This window comes from Macaca mulatta, chromosome 12 (genome assembly GCF_049350105.2).
Source record: "Macaca mulatta isolate MMU2019108-1 chromosome 12, T2T-MMU8v2.0, whole genome shotgun sequence".
In the NCBI taxonomy this organism is placed as follows: Eukaryota; Metazoa; Chordata; class Mammalia; order Primates; family Cercopithecidae; genus Macaca; species Macaca mulatta.
Window position 1 is genome coordinate 129,252,689 of NC_133417.1, and position 23,666 is coordinate 129,276,354.

At 43.2% G+C, this 23,666-nt stretch overlaps 1 protein-coding gene across 2 annotated transcripts in view; it reads right to left on the reverse strand.

The window, feature by feature from the left end:
* The window catches only part of SERPINE2 (serpin family E member 2), a 65,310-nt gene that overhangs the window by 19,864 nt on the left and 21,780 nt on the right, over positions 1 to 23,666 (reverse strand). For both annotated transcript variants that reach the window (XM_015111172.3, XM_077957714.1), the window contains exons 2-3: positions 7,134 to 7,414; positions 3,595 to 3,822 (exon numbers count right to left, since the gene is read on the reverse strand). In XM_015111172.3, the coding sequence (XP_014966658.1) occupies positions 3,595 to 3,822; positions 7,134 to 7,392 (487 nt within the window). In that variant the 5' untranslated portion in view covers positions 7,393 to 7,414. The remainder of the gene's footprint in view (positions 1 to 3,594; positions 3,823 to 7,133; positions 7,415 to 23,666) is intronic.

Genomic DNA, 23,666 nt, shown 5'->3' on the forward strand with positions numbered 1-23,666 from the left:
CACATGCCTGGTACTCTCTTAAATAAGAAACCAAGAAGGAAATCTGGCCTCAAAAACTATGAATTAGAGAGGTGCAGGCTGACATAAAATAACTTGGAAAAGTATACAGCTGCAATTTTAATAAATACCTTAAAGTGGAATTACTCAAGGCTCTGGAGGGATAAGAAGAGGGTGACCTGACCTAGTCGGCGAGGTCTGAGACGGATGGGACTTCAGATAATGGCTATAAAAATAGCTCACACTGGCTGAACATTTACTAAGTGCAGGGCCCTTTGCTAAATGTTTTATATGTATTATTCATATCATCACACCAGCCTTAATATTGTCAGAATTATTCTAATAGGTATCACTATTACATCTCTCCATTTTACAGATGAGAATGCTGATGCACAGGAAGGTTAAATAACTTGCCCAAGGTTATACAGGTAGTATGTAGCAGAACCGAGATTCAAATTCAGAACGTGTGCTTTAAATGTTCATGCCTGCCACTTGTGGGATGGTAGAGAAACGAGTCAACCTTAACCAGGGAAGAGGGAGAGAAAGCTCTGTAGGCAGCAGGACTGTGTGTGTGGGGTTCTCCAACAGGAGACAGGATGGTGAGTAAGGGGACTGGGAAGAGGCATGTGTGGCTGGAACATAGAGTACAAGGATGAGATGCTGAGGCTGCAGAGGCCAACAGGCCAGACCCATCCCTGATGTACTGCAAAAGGCCTGTGTGTTGGGCTCTCCCACTCTCTGTAGGGAAGGAACTATAATTTCCATGAGACAGACCCAGCAATCTTCCGGACACAGACAGTTGAGCTCCAAGTCGCTTCTGAGCTCTACCATGTGGTCATGTACCTTTCAGTGGGGGCAGTTCACCCCCAGGTAAAGGCAGTTTTGGAAATCAGCAGGGATGTTTTTAATTGAGTGGGCAGTGGCCAGTGGCCAGAAATGCTATCTGTCCTGCAATGTTCAAAACAGTCCCATCCAGTGAAGAATTGTGCTGCTTCTCCCATGGCTTTTAAATACCCCACTGGATCTCTGCATTGGTAGGACACCTACTTATAATTATCCGAGCCTAGAACCTCGTTCTTTTTCATGGGTAAACACAGGGTGGGTTTTTTTTTTTTTTTTTTGGATCCTTTTCATGTATGCTGAATTTGCCAGGAATGTGACTCCCATGCAAATCAAGCAGAGCCTGTGCTTTGTTTTGCTCAGAAATTTATCAAGAGTCTTGCACCGTTACAGAAAAACTGCATCAGCAATAGTAACAAAGTTCATGTTTATGAGTCACCAGTACAACAGGCCTGTCTGTCTGCTTTTATAGCTGTCAATTCACAATTATTCTGAGACTCTGACTACTTTATTATGTATTTGAGTGTAGTTGTACCCAAGGGTTTACCTATTGAACTACATATAGACATTTCTTTTGTTTTCCTTTGTATTAGAGTTTGGCACTGTCTCAAATTTTTAAAAATGTGTGTGTGTGCATAGGGTAATATGATGTATGAATTTCATTTCAGAATAGTAAAAAGAGTATTAAAAATATTTGTTACAAACAGGGGAGTTAGGGCTGACAGGGCTGCAAAGCGCTGCAGGGGTCTCCATGCTTCTTCCCAGCACACGTGGGGGTTTTCTCCAGGTGCTCTGAAGACTGCCACATGGTCTAACTAATGTGGTTTAATATTACCATTCTACAGATCAAGGCAGCGGCTAAGAGGACAACATGACATGTCACAGTCACACAGCTCCAGCCACAGAGTCGGGACCAAGAACCAGTCCTGAGGACGTCTGCTTCCGACCACTCTTCACAAGCCTACAGATGCCAGACACCCGGAAACTCCACTGAACACCCTCATATGTGCTGGCCTCCTGATGGTTTATGGTTTTAGGAAGGGCACCCAGACTGCATGGTCCAGGCCCCACTAAGAAGGGACGCCACGAATTTACCCAAGTCACCTGGGATCTCCTCCACCCTCCCTGAGCCTTCTTTGTCCACCCCTTCACTAGTTCTGCTAATGGGTCTCCAACATTTGGGTGTGTAAGAATGGTGATGGGAGGCAGAGGCAGACTGGGAGTTGCCAGCCACTCCCTCGGAGATTCCAATGCAGTGGGCTGGGCTCCAGGGATTTGCCTTCTCAACACACAGCCCAGATAATTCTGCTGCAGGGACACCAGTAACCACACTTTAAGAAACACACCCTGAAAGGCCAGTTTCCCTAGATTTCGTCTTTGGACTGCTTCTCCCTATAGACTCTCTCCCTTCTATGAAAAAAGGCTCTATGGCCAGGCACGGGAGCTCATGCCTATAATCCCAGCACTCTGGGAGGCTGAGGCGAGAGGGCTGCTTGAGCCCAAGAGTTCAAGACCAGCATGGGCAACACAGTGAGACCCCATCTCTTCAAAAAATAAAAAAAATTAGCCAGGCGTGGTGGTGCACACCTGTAGTTCCAGCTACTGGAAATATTGAGGTGGGAGGATTACTTGAGCCCAGGAGGTTGAGGCTGCAGTGAGCTATGATTGCATCATTGCGCTCTGGCATAAGAGATACAGCGAGACCCTGTCTCCAAAAAAAAAAAAAAAAAAAAAAAAGAAAAAAGGGTCCCAAGTCTGTACTCCCAGTCTTCACATTCTCCTGTTGTTTCAGACCTACAGCTCCTCCTGCATGTCTCCACCTGGACCTCCAGGTTACAAATTAAGGTTTTTGTTTGTTTGTTTTTGTTACTGTTGTTTTAGACAGAGTCTCATTCTGTCGCCCAGGCTGGAGTGCAGGGGCGCAATCTCAGCTCATTGCACTCTCCGCCTCCTGGGTTCAAGCGATTCTCCTGCCTCAGTCTCTCAAGTAGCTGGGATTACAGGTGCCCACTACCATGTCTGGCTTATTGTTGTATTTTTAGTAGAGATGGGATAAACCATGTTGGCCGAGCTGGTCTCGAACTCCTGACCTCAGGTGATCCACCCACCTCGGCCTCACAAAGTGCTGGGATTACTGGCATAAGCCACTGTGCCTGGCCTACAAATTAAGTTTTAAAACACCAACATTAGACTTTACTTTATTTAATGGGAGAAGAGACACCTACAAATGCGTAATCATTTTGAGATGTGGAAAGGGCTGTAATGGAGGGATGTGTAAAAGCTGTAATCGCGTGCCAATCATAACGGACAACAGGGTACCCATGTCTTTGGCAATGGCAGAAGCAAGAGGCCTGGAAGGCAAAGAGATCAATCAATCTGGAAGGATGAGGAGGACATTCCAGGTAAAGGGAGAGGCAGATGCAAAAACAGGAAGGAATGAGCACGAAAACCTTCCAAATTGACAACAGCCTGTGGGCAAGGACGCTGGAGACCAGATACGGCAAGGAGAGGAGACAGTGGAGGGGCTGGATTCTGTTCTGTTGCCCAAACTACAGGAGAAAAACCTCCCAGGAGCACAGTGAGCGATGGCAGATTGAAGGGGAAGGTGGGAGACCGAACAGAGCTTCCCTGGGTCCAGAAGTTTCTCAACCGACAGGCTATTGGATTGGACTTGCAGACGCCACTTTGAACCCTGGAGTCTAACTCATGCTTTCATTCACAAACTACACAATCATATGACATACTGTGGCCACTCACCTCTAGTTTCGTTTTTAACCCATGCATTGATAGAATCACAGGCAGAGGCTGGATCCTCAAAGTTCACATTCCGGACCTCACTCTGGAACACATCTTTGTTCCTTGTAACAAAAGGCACTTCAATTTCAGAGGCATTCTTAACAAACACGGCGTTAGCCACTGTCACAATGTCTTTATTCTTCTTGGAGACGATGGCCTTGTTGATCTTCTTTAATATTTTACCAACTCCTAAAAGAGAAACCAGAAAATACTGCAGTATTTCCATAAGAATCTAGAAAAGTTTTAAAAATCTTTTATATTGCAGCAAGTAAGAACAGTACAGGCCAGATGCAGTGGCTCACACTTGTAATCCCAGCAATTTGAGAGGCTGAGGTGGGTGGACTGCTTGAGCTCAGCAGTTTAAGACCAACCTGGGTAATATGACAAAACCCTGTCTCTACCAAAAATACAAAATTAACTGGACATGGTAGCACACCTGTGATACCAACTACTTGAGGAGGCTGAGGTGGAAGGATCGCTGGAGCCCAGGAAGTCAAGGCTGCAGTAAGCCTTGATCGCGTCCCTGCATGCGGCCTGGGTGACTAAGCAAGACCTTGTCTCAAAAATAAAAATAAAAGAACAGTACAAACAGGATAGCTATGAGTAGCAAGAAACTAAGTCTCTGTCCTCTCAGGGGCTTATTTCTTAAGAAAAGGAGAGAATGGGGTTAAAGTCTAACCACTGAAGCTCTCAAAAATCAATTGTGCTTCTGCATCAAAACAGGGATATTCCACGTGCTCTTGCCACCTTCCCAATGCAGACCTCATTCTCATGGTAGCCTTTCTGGGCACCAGATCAGTATGAATGCTGGTACAGTCCTCAGTTCTATAGCCAAGGGGGAATAAATCAAAGCGAACTTCCTAATTCTTTCTCTCTTGTCTAACATTATTAAGCGCTACTTCCTTTCTTGCCAAAGATTTAACAATGTAATTTCGTTTTTTCTATTTTGGAAAAAAAATGAATAAAATAAGCGTTAGAAAGACTATAAAAAATTACCATGTGCCACCATCCAGAACAATGTGGTTTTTACTTGGTATCAAGCTCAAAGAGTAAGGAGATTAATTTTATGGCACTATAAGCTTTATTTTACATGAGCCATTCATACATGCTCCATTTAGTTTGAGAGGGTGAAAAAGAGGCAAATAAGTTATAAGGATGCAATGTGTTTCTACAGAGAGCTCAAATTACAGATCCTTCTTCATCGCTTGGGGTCTCTTCAAAATGACACTGTCCTAAAACATCCTGCCGGAGTCACCTTGATGGTCCCCTAAAGAGCCAATTTGTCACTGTGAATGTACATGCTCTTCAGACCCTTTACACAGGGTGGGGCTGTCTTCTCAGGGCCCACAAAGAGGGGCGTGTGTAGGACTTTACAAAGTGCATGGCCCTCTCTTAGACGCTCATGACCACACCTTACAATTGTTCTACGGTGCAGGCCCATTCTACAAGTAAGAAAACGGCAGCCTTTAGAGGCTGAAAGACACTTCCAAGGCCAATTGCCAGCTCCTGGCCCTTTTGGGGTAGGGGTGAGGCAGTGGTGGATGGCCAACAGGCCAATATTGTTAGAACTTCAGAAATAAAATGGCTTAAAATCAGTGTGGCTCAGCATTAAAATAAACAACAAAAATCCAGTTGCTACTTTGGAATTGTCTCGGCCGACACGGCCTGGATCACACTAGGAAAGGCCATAAATTTTAGCAGTGATTCTCCACGAAGTTATAAATCACCAAGAGTTTTCTGAACTTCCAAGCAAGGGGCAGAACAGTGTGTTCCAAGTATTTAGTCCTTCTATGCTTCCAACAGGTGAACAAACTGCAAACTCATGCAGAAGTGTAATGCTGCATCAACAGAGCAGTGAGATTAGGCATTTGGTGCTGGCAGCCCTGGAGGCCACGCTGAGCAGAGTTGGAGGTGGGTGCAGAGCGAGGCACTGAAGGACACAAATCGCCACCTCCCTGATCTTACTCTCCAGCTGACGATGCCAGTGCAGTCAAGATTCTCAGAACTTTCGGGCCAGCCTGGGTGGAAGAACATGGGCAGGAAGACTCCCTTGTTTCCAACAAAGTAAGCAGACCTAGATGTGAATGTGACTTTTGCAAGGTCACAGAGGGTGTTGGTGGCCCGGAAGAGTGGGGGAGCCAGTCCTGCTCCCCTGCGAGCTGCAGTCAGGGAGACAGCAGACAGGACACAGCTCTGGGCAAGACCCCTCAGCTGAAGCAAAACAGTGCCAGAGGATGAAGCTCGTGCAGTTAAACGGGTCATTTAAGAAAGGTTTTTCGTTAAATCAAACTAAACCTTTTTCATTGGGCCTTACTTTAAAACATTTTTTTAGCTCTCTCTCTCGCTACATATCTATCTATCTATCTATCTATCTATCTATCTATCTATCTATCTATCTATCTATATTTTTTCTTTAAGCTCTGGGATGCATGTGCAGAACGTGCAGGTTTGTTACATAGGTATACATGTGCCATGGTGCTCTGCTGCACCCATCAACCTGTCAGCTAGGTTTTAAGCCCCGCATGCATTAGGTATTTGTCCTAATGCTTTCCCTCCCCTTGCCCCCCACCCCTCGACAGGCCCCGGTGTGTGATGTTCCCCTCCCTGTGTCCATGTGTTCTCATTGGTCAGCTCCCACTTATGAGTGAGAACATGTGGTGTTTGGTTTTCTGTTCTTGTGTTACTTTGCTGAAAAGGATGGTTTCCAGCTTCATCCATGTCCCTGCAAAGGACATGAACTCACTCTTTTTTTGTGGCTGCATAGTATTCCACGGTGTATATGTGCCACATTTTCTTTATCCCGTCTATCATTGATGGGCATGTGGGTTGGTTCCAAGTCTTTTCTCAGCTTTCTATTTTGAAATAATTATAGATTTATAGGAAATGGCAAAACAATATGCAGGGAAGTCCCACGTGCCTTTCACCCAGTCTTCCCAATGGTACTGTCGTTGCATCAGGAAATTTCCATCAGGTCAGTCCACAGGGTGCATTCAGACTTCACTCATTTTCCATATACTCCTGTTGTAGGCTTGGGGAGGGGGGTCTGTGCAGATTTGTGTGGCCACCGCTACAATCAGGACCCAGGATGGCTCCACCACCACAAGGCCCCTGGGTCCCCCACAGCCACCCCTTCCCAGCTCCTCTCACATGCTTTACAAGCACACCTACAACCACAGTGCAACTCAGCCCTGGGCGCCATGGAGGTGGTGAGCCAGGAAGCGTCCCCTGCAGGAATGAGGGCTGAAGCCTTGGGAAGGGAGACCTAGTGACAGACCCCAAGCTCCGAAAGTACAGAAAAGGGACCAGAGTCTAGTTCTCCTAACTGCCAGCACCACGCTATTTGTTCTTTAGAAAAGACTGACCCCAAGCCCCAAGGGGCACCAGCGAAACCTCTTCTGGCTGCTCTGCTTCTTGGGGCTGTCAGCAAAAACCAAGCCATAAACCCTGCGGTCACAAGACTCAGGCAAAGGCCCCGCCAGTGAGCAATCGTGCACACGCACCATTCACGCCGTATCTCATCACCGTGGTGAGCTGCTTCTTGGTCCTGCCGTCTGCCCCCAGCTGAAGCATCCCCAGGACGGACGCAATCCCATGGGGAGAGATCACGATGTTGTCATGAGGCCTCGACTTGACAATCTGATTGAAAACCTGGATCCCCGTGTTGGAGCCTAGTTCCTCGAGAGACAGAGGGTTGAAGTTGGAGCAGATGGAGGGCAGCGTCACAGAGGCCAACAGGAAGAGGGGGAGATGCCAGTTCATGGTTCCTTCCGCCAAGGACGACCTGAAAAAGTAAGTTAAAAAATATTTAAATTATACTTAAATGGGTACTTTACTACTTTTTTGTTTCTGTTTTTTTTTTTTTTTTTCTTTTTTTTCCAGATGGAGACTCGTTCTTTTGCCCAGGCTGGAGTGCAGCGGTGCCATCTCGGCTCACTGCAACCTCTGCCTCCTGGGTTCAAGCAATTCTCCTACCTCAGCCCCCTGAGTAGCTGGAATTACAGGCATGCACCACCACGCCCGGCTAATTTTTGTATTTTTAGTACAGATGAGATTTCACCATGCTGGCCAGGCTGGTCTCAAACTCCTGACCTCAAGTGATCTGCCGGCCTCAGCCTCCCAAAGTGCTGGGATTACAGGCATGAGCCACTGTACCTGGCCTGGGAGACCATTTTGTACTCACCTAGGTATGCTTGACTGTACTCAGCATAATTGAATGCCATATGAATACATTTAAGACAGAACAGTGTAATTAAATCAGTTTTCAAAACACATCTTGGGGAGGTGGGGAGGGAAAAGAAGCAAACTTCCATCTCTTGGGTCCTTACAATGTGCCAGGTCCTATACTAATCAGTATTTAATTCTCGGTTATTTTATTTTTATTTTTATTTTGTTTTTGAGACAGTCTCACTCTGTTGCCCAGGCTGGAGTCCAGTGGCACAATCTTGGCTTACTACAACCTCCACCTCCCAGGTTCAAGTGATTCTCACATCTCAGCTTCCTGAGTATCTGGGATTACAAGTGTGCGCCAACTCACCTGGCAATTTTTTTCTTTTTAGTAGAGACGAGGTTTCACCATGTTCATCAGGCTGGTCTCGAATGTCTGGCCTCAAGTGATCCGGCCTCCCAAAGTGCTGGGATTATAGGCATGAGCCACCATGCTTGGCCTAATCATTATTTAATTCTCATAAACGCCTTTCATCCAATTAAACCAATATTTACTGAGGGTCCACTGTATGTTGGGCCCTTTTATAAGCGCTAGGCATATGACGTAACTAACTGGACAAGACTCCCACCCTCACCGAGCTTACAATCTAGAAGGGAGACAGAAAATAAGCCAGCAAGCAATAAAGCATTTTCAGAAAAGGATAAAAAGCACAATAATAAAATACAGGGACGTGAGTGGACGAAGGGCTGGCGGGGTCGGGAGGTGGTCATTAGATAGGGTGGTCAGGAAGCCACCTCTATGGCAGGGACATGGATGATGAGACCTGAATGGGGGAAGGAGCCAGCCACACTCTGATGGGTACAGTACGCTGGGCAGAGGGAGAGCAGGGCCGAGGCCCTGAAATGGAAATAAACTTGGTGTATTAGAAGCCAGTGTGGATGTGAAGTCAAGGTCGTGGAGTAAAGAAGGGAGACAGGTGGGTGAAGCCAAAGGAGAGTTCAGATCTGGGAAGGTCCTGTAGAGCGTGGAAAGGCACTGGGATTTCATTCCAAGGGTCACAAGAAACCCCTGGAGGATTTCAAACATGGGAGTGAATCCCTTGGGTTGCTATTATTATCTTATAATCACATGTGCTTGATTCTTTTACCATAAGCACACTGCTTTTAAAATTAAAGAATGATTAATTAAAATAAAGTTAAGCGACTGCTTTAAAGTTACAATAGGGTAGGACAATTGGTAAATTCATCAATTTTGAGGATGGTGTTGCTTACATGGATGTTCTCAACTACAGTGATTTGTTTTAAAGAAGCTTCCCTCCTTAATCACCACTTACAGAGCTTTCTCTGGCTGTGACAAGTAAGAGGTAGGAAATTTGCATGTATTTATGGAAAAGCAAATACTTTCATTAAGTAAGAACTTAACAGTGGCATCTGGTAAAACAAAAGCAGCATTTGTGATGTTGCTAATTCGGTTCTTCCCTGAGAGGCCCGAGCTCCTGCTGAGCACAAGTCTCCCGTGGAGTCAATGTGTCCCTCTCTGTTGTTACGTGTGGGAGGTTGGGGGTGACTGCAGAGAATAAAACAGAGGGGAGCCTTCTAAGAGACAGGTGACCTGGAGGGAGGGGGAAATCGTGTCTCTGTGTGCTCTGGGGGAGGGCACGGGCACAACCACAGTGTTAGGCAGAACTGGCCCCGTATTTGGTGTCTCCTTGCCTTCCTTTCTATGCACTTTCTGTGCTTCCCATCCTAGGGAGTAGGAGATGTTCAATAAACACTTGTCAGATTAATCCGATGGCTCGTAAATACTTTCTATTTTTATTAATTAATTTCTCACTGCATCAAAATAGTGTTTATGGAGTATGGCTAAGAAAATGCTTGTGTTTAATTCTGATCCTCACAGTCAGCTCAAGACACTCTCTGAGGGAAGAGCCATCACTACATTCAGCGAGGACTGTGGGCTCACATAGAACTCCCTGCCCGGCCCCCCCGACACAGGGGGCCCCACCGTGAACCACTGAGGCCATCATTCCACTTGACGTTGCAAGTTTCTTATGTGTTGTGAAACAAGCGCTTTGCTAAAGATTTAGAATGTGCCGTGTTTCTCCAGAGCTTAATTGTACAACAATTGTATAAACCCAGCCTGTCTAAATTCAAAACATGTAAGTGACCTACATACGCTGCTCCCGCTTGGGCTCAACTGGCCGGCGTGGCCTATTTTGACTTTGGCACCTAGGACTGGCTCTAATGCCACGACAATCCCTTGAGTTTCCTGGAGCCTACTGGACTTTGGAGAGCATCCAAATCATGACCGCGGAAGCTTTATTCATTTCATCTAAAAACTAGAAATGGTGTTCTCCCCTTCCTTCTTCCCTCTTGCCTTTTCTTTCTTTTGGGCAATAAATATCCCCTTTAAAATTTAATATAGCACAAAGTCATCACAAGTATAAAACATTGTGTACAATCTTTGTTACAAATGGCCAAATCCAGTGACCAACTTCATCCATCTCAATTGTTGACTCTTGCATTATAGTCTATTCTGGTGTCTCCATTCAGCCCGCTATAATCTGTATTCCTGAAGCCTCCCCAAAGAAATCCTCCTAGATTAGTGAATATTTGAATAAATATCAGAATTTGGATTCCCAAGGCATGGACATTAAACTGGTTTTGCCTCTGGTAGCTTAAAGTTGATAGACTCAAATACTACAGATATATATACACACACACATATATCTATCTGTTCTATATATATAGATATACATTTTCTCTCTCTATATATATATATCTCAAATACTACAGATATATATTTTCTATATATATCCCCATATCTATCTATCATCTATCTATATATATATAGAGAGAGAGAGACAGAGAGAGAACATTGTAAAAACAGGGTGAAAGGATCAGTGACAATGAGAAATCTAACAGCTCCAATGTCTTAAAGTCACAAGGACAGTCTCCCAAATAAATAGCTAACTTATTTAGAAGAATTCTGCTTGGTTATAAATTTTTGCTAAAAGAACAGTTTTACTATGACATGGAAGAAAGCTGTTATGGGTGTTTTTCTGGGTTTCTTGGACTTGGGAAGTTTTTGAGAGCTGTCTATGTACAATTTCATAAAAGTGCACTGGGACAGTGTTAGAGCTATGCAGAACTTGGAATCAGAGCTATTTTTGATTGATGTGCTGAGCACAACTTCTTCTTGGCCAAATGCTCACTCGTCTAAACTCACCTGGCTTATATACGTGTCTAAGAATAAGCTTTCATTTTTCTCCAAAGTTCAGTAGCCAGGAGAGGGGGTGTTGATCTATAAATTACTTTAGGCCCGCATAATTCCTAACAATGAAACACACTCATGTCCAAATAGACAGTCGCTTACATGAAGTAACTTGGAGTTATCAAGCTTTGAAATGCTTGATCTCTGGAACAAGCAGATGCCATAATGGGAAGTACATAGAAACCTCCTGTTTATTTTCCTTTTTAAGAGAAATTACACTTTTAAACTTTCAAATCAGAGAGAAATAAGTGCTGCCCAAATGTACTGCATAGCAACAAAATGGAAGATTATCGTTTGCTTGAATATTGTTTTCCAACAGTAAAAGTAAGTCTCTAGGCCATCATTGGAGGGAAGATCATAAGCCCATCAATAGAGCCATCGCCACAGGCATATCCTTCCAAATGCCAGGTATCTCCTTCCCTATGTTCTTCTAGTTTCTCTTACTTCACACCTTTCTCCTTTCCAGTATGGGGAATGTTTACGAAATAGCTGGGTACTGCTTTGAACTTTAACCATGATTTAATGTAGTAAATAATGGGATGGTAGTTTTGCAAATGCCAGACTCCAAATATATCCCTAGCATTTATAAATAGACCACTTGCCAATTGCAGACATTAGAGGAACCCACTCTCTATAGACCCAATGGTGTCCACCCTCTCTTCTACACAGGTGATGCTCAAATATGCAGCTCAAATCCTCAAACTCTCTGCTGAATTTCAGTGCTATACTTTTCAACAGTTTGCTACCTGTTTTCAATTCATTGTTCAGAAAAATTATCCACTGGTGGGGAGGGGCACTAGTCTCCAAAAATCTACCAAATCTTCTCTTTTTCAAGAGTCATAGTTTCTTTTGATAGAGCTTGCTTACCCAAGCCTGCACCTCTGCTTCTCTCCCTTAGCCCCCACCTAGCAACCGTGACACTTCTACCCAACTCCTTCCACGGTGTGTTATACTTTTCCTGATCGTTAAAGATGGGGTTCTTTATTCCCTTCTTTGAATTTCTATAGCATTTCCCATTTGCATGCCTCATTTTGGTTGTTTTCCAAGTGTGTTTTCTTTTCTCCCAAGTAGACTGGAAGCTCATGGAAAGCAGGGACTTTAGAATCCTGGTGCCCACAGGGTCAGCTTAGGGCTAAGCTTACCATTCATTGGTAGACACAAAATCAGAGGTTGACCTGTGGGACTAATCCAGAAAGTGTTTGCTGTGCAATACAGAGTGTTCTAAAAATAATTTTAGCAACTAAAAGTCAAAAAAGTCACAAGTTTAGATTAGGGTTATTCTCAGGAAAAATGAAAAGGAATGAAAGTTCTGGTACTACTGGGCCCTCACCCCCCATGGCAAACGTTCTGCACAGCCGCCACCCCTTATGGGCTGGGCACCCACTTCCCAGCATGCCTCGCTCCCGCTGCTCCCTGCTGCTTCACACCCCACCATCGCCGCCACTGCCATCACCTCTCCAGGCTGCTTGAGCACCTGTGACCAGACCCCTTAGCCTGGAACCGGTGCTGAACAACTGAACAGTGGAGACCAGGATAGACAGTCACAAAACAAGAAGCTCACTTCCGACCTAACAAATTCTCCTTTTTATGAAATAAAATAGTTTACATATAGTATACGAACAAATGATAAATAATATGACACTAGTCTGCTCTATGTAGCAAAATAAATAAGTTGTAGGCAGACAGTTTGGTAGGAAAAGCCACTGGAAAGACTCTTCTGGGTCCATTCATAGCTGGAGGGTGCACACGTATTTTGGGAGGACACGGAAGCGTCTAATGAAGGAAAAGTTCTCCATCCCCTCTCATTCTCTATAAAAGGTTTAAAGTGATCATGTTTTATAAAATGTGTATTTTTAAAAACATTATATCATGGGAATTATCAAATATATGCAAATATTTAATACTCCCCCCATATTCAACATACAGAAAAAGCAATTATCAACTCATGCCTTGGTTTATTTCTACTCAAATCAAAGATGATTTTGAAGTTAACTGTAGACATCATATAATTCAAAATAATTTCAACATATAGTCTAAGCCTAAGGATTTCAAATATATATCCATAACATCATTATCACACCGCAAAATAACTCCTTAACACGTTAAATATCTAGCCCAGGTTCGCGTTTTTTCTAATTGTCTTCTTTTTTTTAATAGTATATTTGAATTAGGATCTAAGTGAGCTCCATATATTGCAACTGGTTACATCTCCTGCCTTTGTTTTGTTTGGTTTTTCATCTTCTAGTTGCTTCATTTTTTTTCCCTTGGAACTTTTGTGTTGAAGAAACCAGGTTATTTGCCCTGTAGAGTTTCCCTAGGGTAGATTTTACTAACTGCATTGATGTGATGCTGTTCAACAAGTTCCTCTGACTTCTGTCCCTCCTGTAAACTGTTAGAGCTAGAGCAGGGGTCTGCAAGCTACGGCCTATGGGCCAGATCTGGCCACACTTTTTGTTTTGTCTATGGGTGCATTTGTGCTATGATAGGGAGCCGAGCAGAGGTGCCTGGCTGCAACACAGACGGTATAGCCTGCAAAGCCAAACCCAGTTATCATGTGGCCCTCTACGTGAAAAGCCTGCTGACCCCAACCGTAGGGACTGATCAGATTCAAGTCGATTTTCTCTTTTTGCAAGCATATTTTGTATAGGTGCTGTCGAGGGTGGTGAAATCAGTAGATAGTAGCTGACCGTCTCTTTTTGTGGTGTTATCAGCTGCTCATGATGACCGCCTAAGTGCACTGTTTTATTAAAAGTTACCAAATGTGGGTGCTGTTACAATTCTAACTTTCCTTCCTTACTTATTAATTAGAATATTTATATAAAAAGAAGTTTTCCATAATCAACTACTTGGTTGCCCTGAGGTTTATTTTGTGTTACAAGGGCAGGATAAATTCTTCATTCATTTCCCATATCTAACAGTTTTCAAAATAATTCAAAATAGGTTGATTGACCAGAGGGTTTTGTTTTGTTTTCTGTATCACTATAAACTCATGTTTTTCAACAGACTTTAAGGGTCTTGATCCACTGCAAATACTATTCTTATTGATGCTCAAAATGAGCCTCTTCACACTGGTTCTTAAACCTTCTGATACAACCCTAAAGTCTTGTTAGCCTCCTTGCTTTCCAGTTTGACTAGAGGTTTAGGCTCATTTTATGTATCTTCTGTTCCAGATGGAATCAGCCACGTCTCTAGGGAGCTCTGGTTCCTTTTAGTGAGAAACAGTAGCACTGAGCACCCTTATCTAATAAACTCTAAATTAACTGTGGAAATGCTGAGCTACAGTGATAAGGAAAATCCAAAGTCCATTTGCACCACTCTCTGGACTATATCCAAATACTGAAATTCAAATTATGAAAGCCAGACTGCTGACACTGTTTTACACTGATGGTTCACACATCACTGGAAAATCAAATTATGAAAGACCAGCTGCTGACACTGAATCGGTTTGCCTTCCATGGCCATCTAGACGGAGAGAGGCTCGCTGGATGATGACGAGAAAAAGGAGTCCGCTGAGCATTAAAAGCTGGGCTGGCAGAATCAAAGTGCATTGCCCTCGTGTGACAGCAGAGTCTCCTGAATCAAGCCCAGCCTAAAAATGGAATCCTAACAGTGCAGATGCCAGCGATAAACAACTGACACACAGCCCGGCAAGGAGAGCCCCCACATTTATCTCAGCCTCTCCCCTCCCTGCCCCTCAGTGAAAGCTGACACCTTCTCAGGCACTAGGAAAGTCTTGCTATCCTAGCCTCGTGTTGCTAGGATCCTGGTTCTTGGAACCTAAGACCCCTTATTAATATATACGGGCTAGAGCAGGTGGAGAAAAACAGCAGGCATGTTGTGTCCGAATCATGACATCCCTCAACAGCTTTTCCTGTCACGGCTTCCCAAAGAAGTAAATGTACAGGCCGGGCACAGTGGCTCACGTCTGTAATCCCAGCACTTTGGAAGGCCGAGGTGAGCAGCGTGCTTGAGGCCAGGAGTTCGAAACCAGCCTGGCTAACATGGCATAACCCTGTCTCTACTAGAAATACAAAAATCAGCCAGGTGTGGCAGCACATGCCTGTAATGCCAGCTATTCGGGAGGCTGAGGCTTGTGAATCTCTTGAACCCGGGAGGCAGAGGCTGCAGTGAGCTGAGATGGTGCCACTGCACTCTAGCCCAGGTGACAGAGCGAGACTCTGTCTCAAAAATAAATAAATGAATCAATAAAAATGTACAGGAAAGGTTTGGGGCTGCCAAACTGAGACTTCTGAATGGCCTTAAGTAGAATCGTGCTGTCCAGCATTCAGACCAAATGTTTCCCAACAGTACTTTGCCAATACTCTTAAGGGTGTTTGGCAAGAGGCATTCTAGAGACTCTTCAGGAGGTGACCCATGGAGATTAAGCCTGTCTCTGTAAGTTGACAGTAATTGTTAATGGACAAGTAATTGGGGTTAAGCCTCACATATGGTCTCTGTCTCTCAAACCTGTATAAGCAATACTGAAATAATGTCCACTAAGACCTGTCTTCATTTTCCAAACATCCACCACATTTTCTTATGATACCAAATCAGGTGAACAAGCAAACTAGAGTGTCTCTTGGTTATCCTTGGGAAGTGTACTGAGTATTATCAAAATGACTCAGCGTCTTTAAAATTTAGAGAACAAATGGGAAATGCCAACTTATCAAGGAGACAGCAGCTTGATAGTTTTAAAATGGGTTCTTTCAGGTTACTGGAGAAAGAGACGTCGGAATTTTTTCTTAAATTTTTGTCTGCCTTCAAAGTGTATGCTCATTCTATGACGCTAATGAATTTGGCCAAAAAGGAACCTTAAAATGTTTAGGAAATAACTTTTCAGCTGCTGAAAAGTATGGCAGCAACATCCAAATGGTTCCTGCAACAAAAAGACACATATTTTATTGTGAAGTACACTCTGACGTCAAGTGCCTTTTATCCACATATTATATGTTCTGAAATCTCTTTGGGTTGATGGGAAAAGGCTAGGGGGAAGGAGGGGATTAGTTTTGTTAGCAGTCTGTCTTTTAAAATTCAAGATTACAGGATATTTATTCTATATTCCTCTAAGTTTCCGGGAAAATACACCTAAGGTTCAAATTCCAATCCTACTACTACCCATTAACCAAGAGATCCAAGGCAAGTCACAATCTTTATCCATCTTAGCTTTGTCCTCTGCCATATCAGAAATCGTTATCTCAAGGGTGGCCATGGGAATTCAATAGGTGCAAACAGAAAGACATAGTAACCAGCCTAATACCTGGCTCAGAGCAAGTGTTCAGTAAATGCTGGCTGTTTTCTTCTGGTCTTCTTCAGTGTTCAAGACCTGAAATACTCTGATTTGTATTTCAGCAACTATTTAGAAAGTCTCAAGAATCAAGCTAAGAAAACAGTCAAACACTGCTACCTTGATGAAGGCCTGTCTGTATCTTTGTAACTTCCTTAGACTATTTAAGACTCAAAAATAGATTAAGAAAATGCTGGTGCATTTTGCTGTCTCTGTAAGAGAACTGAGGGGTACATTACTATGGGAATGAAGGGGGATAAGTGTGTCCCAGAAAACCTATAATAGTGCTGAGATATGTTTTTCAGTCTGCTGACAGATCATTAAATCTGGTTTACTTACGTATCAAGTCCTACAGACTTTTCTTTTTGACATGTCTTTAAGATGTAATGGTCCAAATGGCTGATTTCCTAATCCAGCAACCAAGAGGTGACCCAAGACATTACAGTCATATTGACCAATGGTTCTCAATCTTTAGAAACAAGGAAATACCTTTTTAACTTCTCTCTTCAGTAAGAGACACGGAAGTACCTTTTTTAGACATAAAAAATATTACACATGTATGTTTTTAGTATTTGTAAAAATACATAATAAAAAACCATGAATTCTTAAACATGTTAATAAAATGCAAATTCTTTTTATCAGTATCTAGGTACATTTTTAAAAAATCGTATGTTGAGATATTATTTATCAATCTATACTCAAAACTGGGCCATGAACATGATTTCTCTGATCCTTTAGAATAACCCTCATATGGCTATGGGCCCTCAATTCAGAGATGAGAAACTAACACTCTCTGGATTCTTGCCAATAAAAAAATGAGTATCAAGTGCTAGAGTGTAAATTGATTTTTAAAAAATCTTTCTTAAAGGCAATCCCTAGTATGCATAAATAATCTTAATAATGTATCTACCTATTGGAACACTAATACCCCTTCTATCAATCAATCCTAATGTAATAATAAAAAAGATTCCGGTCCAAAAATGTTTACTATTATTTTCAGTGTAAAAGCATTGCAATGTTCTTTGCAATAAATAATGGCAACAGCAATTATAATTGCAAATTGAATCTCCAATGGAGGGGACACTGTGGGTGACCTTTTACCAATTTTGTGCGCTTATCCCCTAGTTTCTATGTGCTTTGTTGCTAACGGTTTATACCTGTTACCTCGGACAATTACTAGTGGGAGTTGAAAGCCACTTTCTTAGTTGGCCTTAAGTGGTTAAGAGTTCACAAACACCATTCCCTTCCTGAGGACTAACAGCCATTGACTACTGGTCTGGTTGTTCACTGACTCTCCAGAGCTCCCCATGAGCTCTGAATGTAGGACTTTGCCTGATATTTCTTGCTTGGTTTCTTCCCTTTCTAATTCCCACTCTTCCCCTTCCCTTACTGTTTCACCTGGGAGCATTTCCTTAATGAATCCTTTGGCTCAGGGATTGCTTCTGGAAGAACATAACCTAAAATGTCCAACAATAATGAACACTTAATGACATCCATCCAACACAATATTCTTTGGCTGTTAAGAACCTATCTCTGAAGAAAACTTAAAGACATGGTAATATATTCTGGATATATCTTAATTGGAAAAAAATCTACGGTATAATTAACTATGTAAAAATTATACACAGGCACAAAAAAGACGAACAGGACAGATATTAAAATATCTATATAGTTATTTCTGGTGGTGGGAATATGAATATTATTTATTATTCTGTATACTGTTTGTATCCTTCAAAATTTCTGTAATGAAATCGCCACTTACAACAAGGATCCCTTTTCCTTTTATCAGGAACTTATACTCTGGAATAGCTGAAATGTGTTCTAAACAGGAGGAGAGGAGGTTATGGAGCACAACAGTGGCTAAATCAAAGGATCATAAAACTTTAATAAAAATAGTATTTATTGGAAAAGGAGAAATAGTTGAAAAATAATAGAGTGGAATCTTTTTATATACACTAAGATGAATGTTACACCCCATTACAACCCACAGACTATTTCATGTTGAGTTCTTTCAGTAAATGGTGGTGCTATTTTGGTGAACATGATTTGACCTATTTATGTGGCCAAATCTACATATTAGATATTTAATGGTGGGGATTATGACTTAATTTTTTTATTCTCTATGTTTAGCATAGTACCTAGTATATAGTAGTAACTCAATATAGGTTTATGAAATAAATTGTAATTCCATGGAAAGTAACTGTTTCATTACTATTTTAGGTATCAGCAGCAACTATTATTGCTAACTTTTAAAAAAATTCCAGTTTGCTTAAAATTTGTGGAATACCTTCTTAAGTCCTCTAAGAATAATAGCCATCATTTATTGAATGCCTGCTGCTGTGGTTTGAACAACTATGTCCTTCCAAAATTCATTTGTTGAAATCCTAACCCATGGTATTAGAAGCTGGGTGTTTTGGAGGTAATTAGATCATGAGGGTGAAGCCTCATGAATGGAATTAGTGCCCTTATAACAGAGGTCTCAGAAGGCTAGCTAGTCCCGTCTACCGTGTGAGGACACAGTGGGAAGGCAACATCTATGAACCAGAAAGCAGGCTCTCACCAAACACTGAACCTGCTGGTGCCTTGATCTTAGACTTCCCAGCCTCCAGAACAGTGAGAAATAAATTGGTTTTTTATAGACTACCTGGTCTGTGGTATTCTGTTGCAGACTAAAACAGAATAAGACATCTACTATATGACAGACACTGTACCTGGAGCTTCCTTTTCAACACCCAGTTTAACCCTCAGCTTAAGAAGTAGGCATTAGTATTTATATTTTATAGATAATAAAAACCAGGGCCCAGAAAAATTAAAGACTCTGGCAAGACTGTATAAATGGTACATGGTAAAAAGACCTGATGCCTAAAAGCCAGTGCTCTGTATGCCACACTGCATCCTGTGACAGTTTAAAGGGTCAACTGAAAAAAAGGTGAAGAAACACTGTCTTCCTTCTACCTCTCTGTCCTTTGCTTAAATCATCAACTACTCTAAGTAAACAAGTGACCAGTTTTACAAGGCACTAGAATTGAACATAATGTTTGTTACTCTAGTGGCTCTCAACTGGTGGTGGTGTGTGACGTTGCCCCTCTGCCCCCAGAGTAGATGTGGCAATGTCTAGAGACGTTTTTGGTTGCACACCTGGGAAGGAGGTGCTACTGGCATCTAGTGGATGGAGGCCAGGGATGCTGCTAATCTTTCTCCAGTGCCCAAGACAGCCCCCACACTAAAGAGTTATATCAGTAGTGCCAAAATAAAGAAAGCCTGCTCTAGGGCACAAGAGAACACACATTCCCACTCTCCCCCCAGGTGCCACACACTGATACCTCTGACTTTCCTTAGTTTAAAACCAAAGTCTCCATCTGAAGTCCTAGACTGTTTCTCATCAAATCTATGACTGCACTGATACCAATTTACACAGTGGTTCTCCATGGAATTTTCTTTCTTTCCTTTTTTTTTTTTTTTTTGTTTTGTCTTTTTGGTTTTTTTTTGAGACAATGTCTTAATCTGTTACCCAAGCAGGAGTGTAGCGGCGTGATCTTGGCTCACTTCAACCTCCGCCTCCTCAGTTCTAGTGATTCTCCTGCCTCAGCCTCTCGAGTAGCTGGGATAACAGCTGGGTGCCACCATGCCTGGCTACTTTTTGTATTTTTAGTAGATATGGGGTTTCATCATATTGGCCAGGCTGGTCTTGAACTCCTGACCTCAAGTGATCCACCCACCTTGGCTTCCCAAAGTGCCAGGATTACAGGCGTGAGCCACCTGACGTGGCCACTCCCTGGAATTTTCAAGTCAAGCCTTCTCTATTTGGGAGAGGAAGGAATGAAGCCAGTTACTTTTGTGCATCTTAGAAGGGAAAGGATATGGTACCGGTAATTGAAGCTTTGGCCTGCCAGCCCACCTTATCCAATTTGTCAACCCAGGTTCATCTATAGCCTGTTGAGAAGTTTGGCAGCTAGAGGTGGATATGCACATAACACGCTGAGCCTCCTTCAAGAAGCACTGGGGAAGGTGTGAACCCCAGGTTGAGTGACTCGGCAGCTGTTCCTCTGCGGGAATAGAGGAGCCCCAGCCTCCCGACACAGTGCACCTCCTGAAACCGACAAAGCAGCAGTAGGGAACCGTGGATGGCATTATCAGTCCTCCCCACCCACCGCCTGGTCACTCCTTATAGGCTGCCTTTTTCTTATTAAGCCAAAGCCAGCTCTATCATTCAGGTTCAGGAAACAGAACAGCCAGACACTGAGAGAAAAACCTAAAATATTCACATATAACCTAAATTATTCTTACAACCACTGTTCTTACTCCCTGGGAGCTTTCTAAACTGGTTCTACCCAGTTACCTGCTTAGCTAGGCAAAACGGAGCCCAAACCCCTACTTCCCTCCTGTACCTCTTGAAAAGGGAGTAAGGCCCAGCTAGAGGGAAAGCAGAATCAGCAAGTGAATGCTGCATTAGGTCTCCAAACCACCCTGTGCAAATCACCCCAGAAAGGCCACCTGAAGGAGGGCCTGTTCTGTCTGCTGGGCGGCCCTCTTTTTCTCACAAGGGGAGTCCACGCCTTGTGGATAAACAGAGATGCCTTTTCTGGGCTGTGAGAACTCCGCTTTGGCAGTGTTCATGGAGGATGTCGGGTTTTATCAGGCAGGAACTCAGCAGCTCCTGCGTTCCTATTTCAGTGAGCCAGGCAGAAGGGCAAGGAAACCCACACCCAACAGCATACAGAAGACTCAAGATTCCTGGGGCCCAAGTGCCCAAAAAAACCCACTTTGTTCCTTTGATGTCAGGGTAGTATTTCCAAGGTTGCCGTGTAAACAAGTGTGCCCTATCAAGTTGGTTTATCCCTTCATTTATCCTACAAATATTAATGAAGCACTGTGGTACCAGGCCCAGTGCTGGGATGCTAGGGAGAGAACAGGCATGAAAAGGGGCTTGGCACATGCCCTCCCACCTCTCAGAGTCTCAAGGCGTGGTTCTCCACCTGGGTGACTCTGTCCCTCAGGGAGCATTTGTCAATATCTGAAGACTTTTTTTGGTTTTCACCACTGGGTAGGGGTCAGGGAGGTGGTGCTATGGTATCTGGTAGGCGGGGGGGCCAGGGAGGGTGGTGCCATGGCATTTGGAAGGGGGAAGGCCAGGGATGCTGGCAAGTAGCACCCACAATGCACAGGGCAGCCGCCTGCAACAAAAAATTACCCAGCGAAATGTCAGCAGTGCCAAGGTTGGGGAAGCCTGGTATAGAGGGGAAACAGACCTTAATCAAATCGTCTTATTACTTAATTGGTATTTACTTTCATTTTCACATATTTACTTTACAAATGATCTGACCTTGAGGAGAGTGTGCAAGAATGGAAGCAGAGGCACATCTGGGCCAGGGTGAGAGGCAGTGGTCAGGGAAGTGCTCCCAGGAAGGGCCACGTGGGTGGACATTGGAGGATGGGCTGGATGTGACTGGACAAAGGGGTGGAGAGATGGGGGCAGGGAAAAGTGTTCCAGATAGAGGCTCTCAAGTGCAAACAAACCTTGTGTTGGGAGGTACCATGGATTATTCTGGAAATATTTTTCTTTTCATACCATCATCACCTTACAGCCTTTGCAAGACAAGGGCGACCCTGTGTCCATGGCCCCAACAAATAGGCAGCTCATCAAGACATACCGCAGAACCCAACCGGACAGAAGTTGGAAGAATCATTCACACTCCAGTGTCTATCTTGCTCCATGGCTCTCTTTCTCAACATCCAGCACTGCGCATGACAACAAGCAAGAATCAAAACTCTAATTTTTCTTAGAGTTGACATTAAAAGCCTGAGTTTCATAAAAGGAAAAACTGATAAACTATAAAATTGATCAATTGAATCTCATCAAAATGAAAAGTTTTACTCTGCAAAAGATCCCACAAAGATGATGAAGAGACTAGGAGAAAATATTCTCCAATCACATATCTGTCAAGGGACTAGTATCTAGATTACATGGAAAACTCTTAAACCCCAACTATAAAAAAATCGGATTAGGAAATAAAAGACATGGACAGATAGTCCATTAAAGAGGATGTATAGATGGCAAATACGTCCATGAAAAGATGTTCAACATCATTAGCCATTGGGGAAATGCAAATTAAAACCACAATGAGATGTCACTACATGTCCAGATGAATGGCTAACACTAGTGACAATACCAGCTGCTGGTGAGGATGCAGAGAAACTGGATCACTCACACATTGCTGGTGGGAATATAAAATGGCACAGCCACTCTAGAAAACAGTTTGGTAGGTCAGGTGGCTCATGCCTGCAATCCCAGCATTTTGGGAGGCCAAGACAGGCGGATCACCTGAGCCCGAGGTCAGGAGTTCAAGACCAGCCTCACCAACATGGTGAAATCCTGTCTCTACTAAAAATACAAAAATTAGCCAGGTGTGGTGGCAGGTGCCTATAATCCCAGTTACTCAGGAGGCTGAAGCAGGAGAATCGTTTGAACCTGGGAGATGGAGGTTGCAGTGAGCCGAGGTTGCGCTATTACACTCCAGCCTGGGTGACAAGAATGAAACTCCATCTCAAAAAAAAAAAAAAAAAAAGAAAAAGAAAAAAAATTGGTTTGGTAGTTTCTGTTTATTATTTATCTATTTATTTTTAATGTAAGTTTGGCCATTTCTTACAAAACTAAACATGCACTTAACTGTATATTCCAGCAACCCTGGACATTTATTAGAGAGAAATGAAAATCATTCCACATAAAAACCTGTATACCAATGTTCTCAGCAACTTTACTTTTCAATAGCCCCAAAGTGGAAACAGTCCAGATGTTCTTCAGTGGGTGAATGGTTACACAAACTGCGGTACATCCATACCACAGACTACTGCTCAGTAATAAAGAGAAATAAACTACTGATACACTGAACAACTTGGCTGGATTTCAAAGAATTATGCTGAATGGAAAAGCCTACTTCAAACGGACGCATACTGTGTAATTCCATGTATGTACCACCGTTGAAATGACACAGGTGCAGAGATGGAGAACAGATCAGTAGGCACCAGAAGTTAGAGAACAAGAGAGGGAAGGGGTGGGTGTGGTAGTAAAAGGGAGGCATGAGGGGTCCCTGTGGTGGAACTGTTCTGTATCTTGCCTGTGGTGGTGCCCATACAAGTCCACACATGTGATAAAACTGCATAGAAGTAAATACACACACCCTAGTGAGTATATGTAAACCTGGAAATCTGAATCTGAATAGGGTGGGTGGATTGTGTGATGTCAGTTTCCTGGTTGTGGTACTGTACTACAGTTATGCAAGACAATGCCTTTGCAGGAAACCAGGTAAAGGG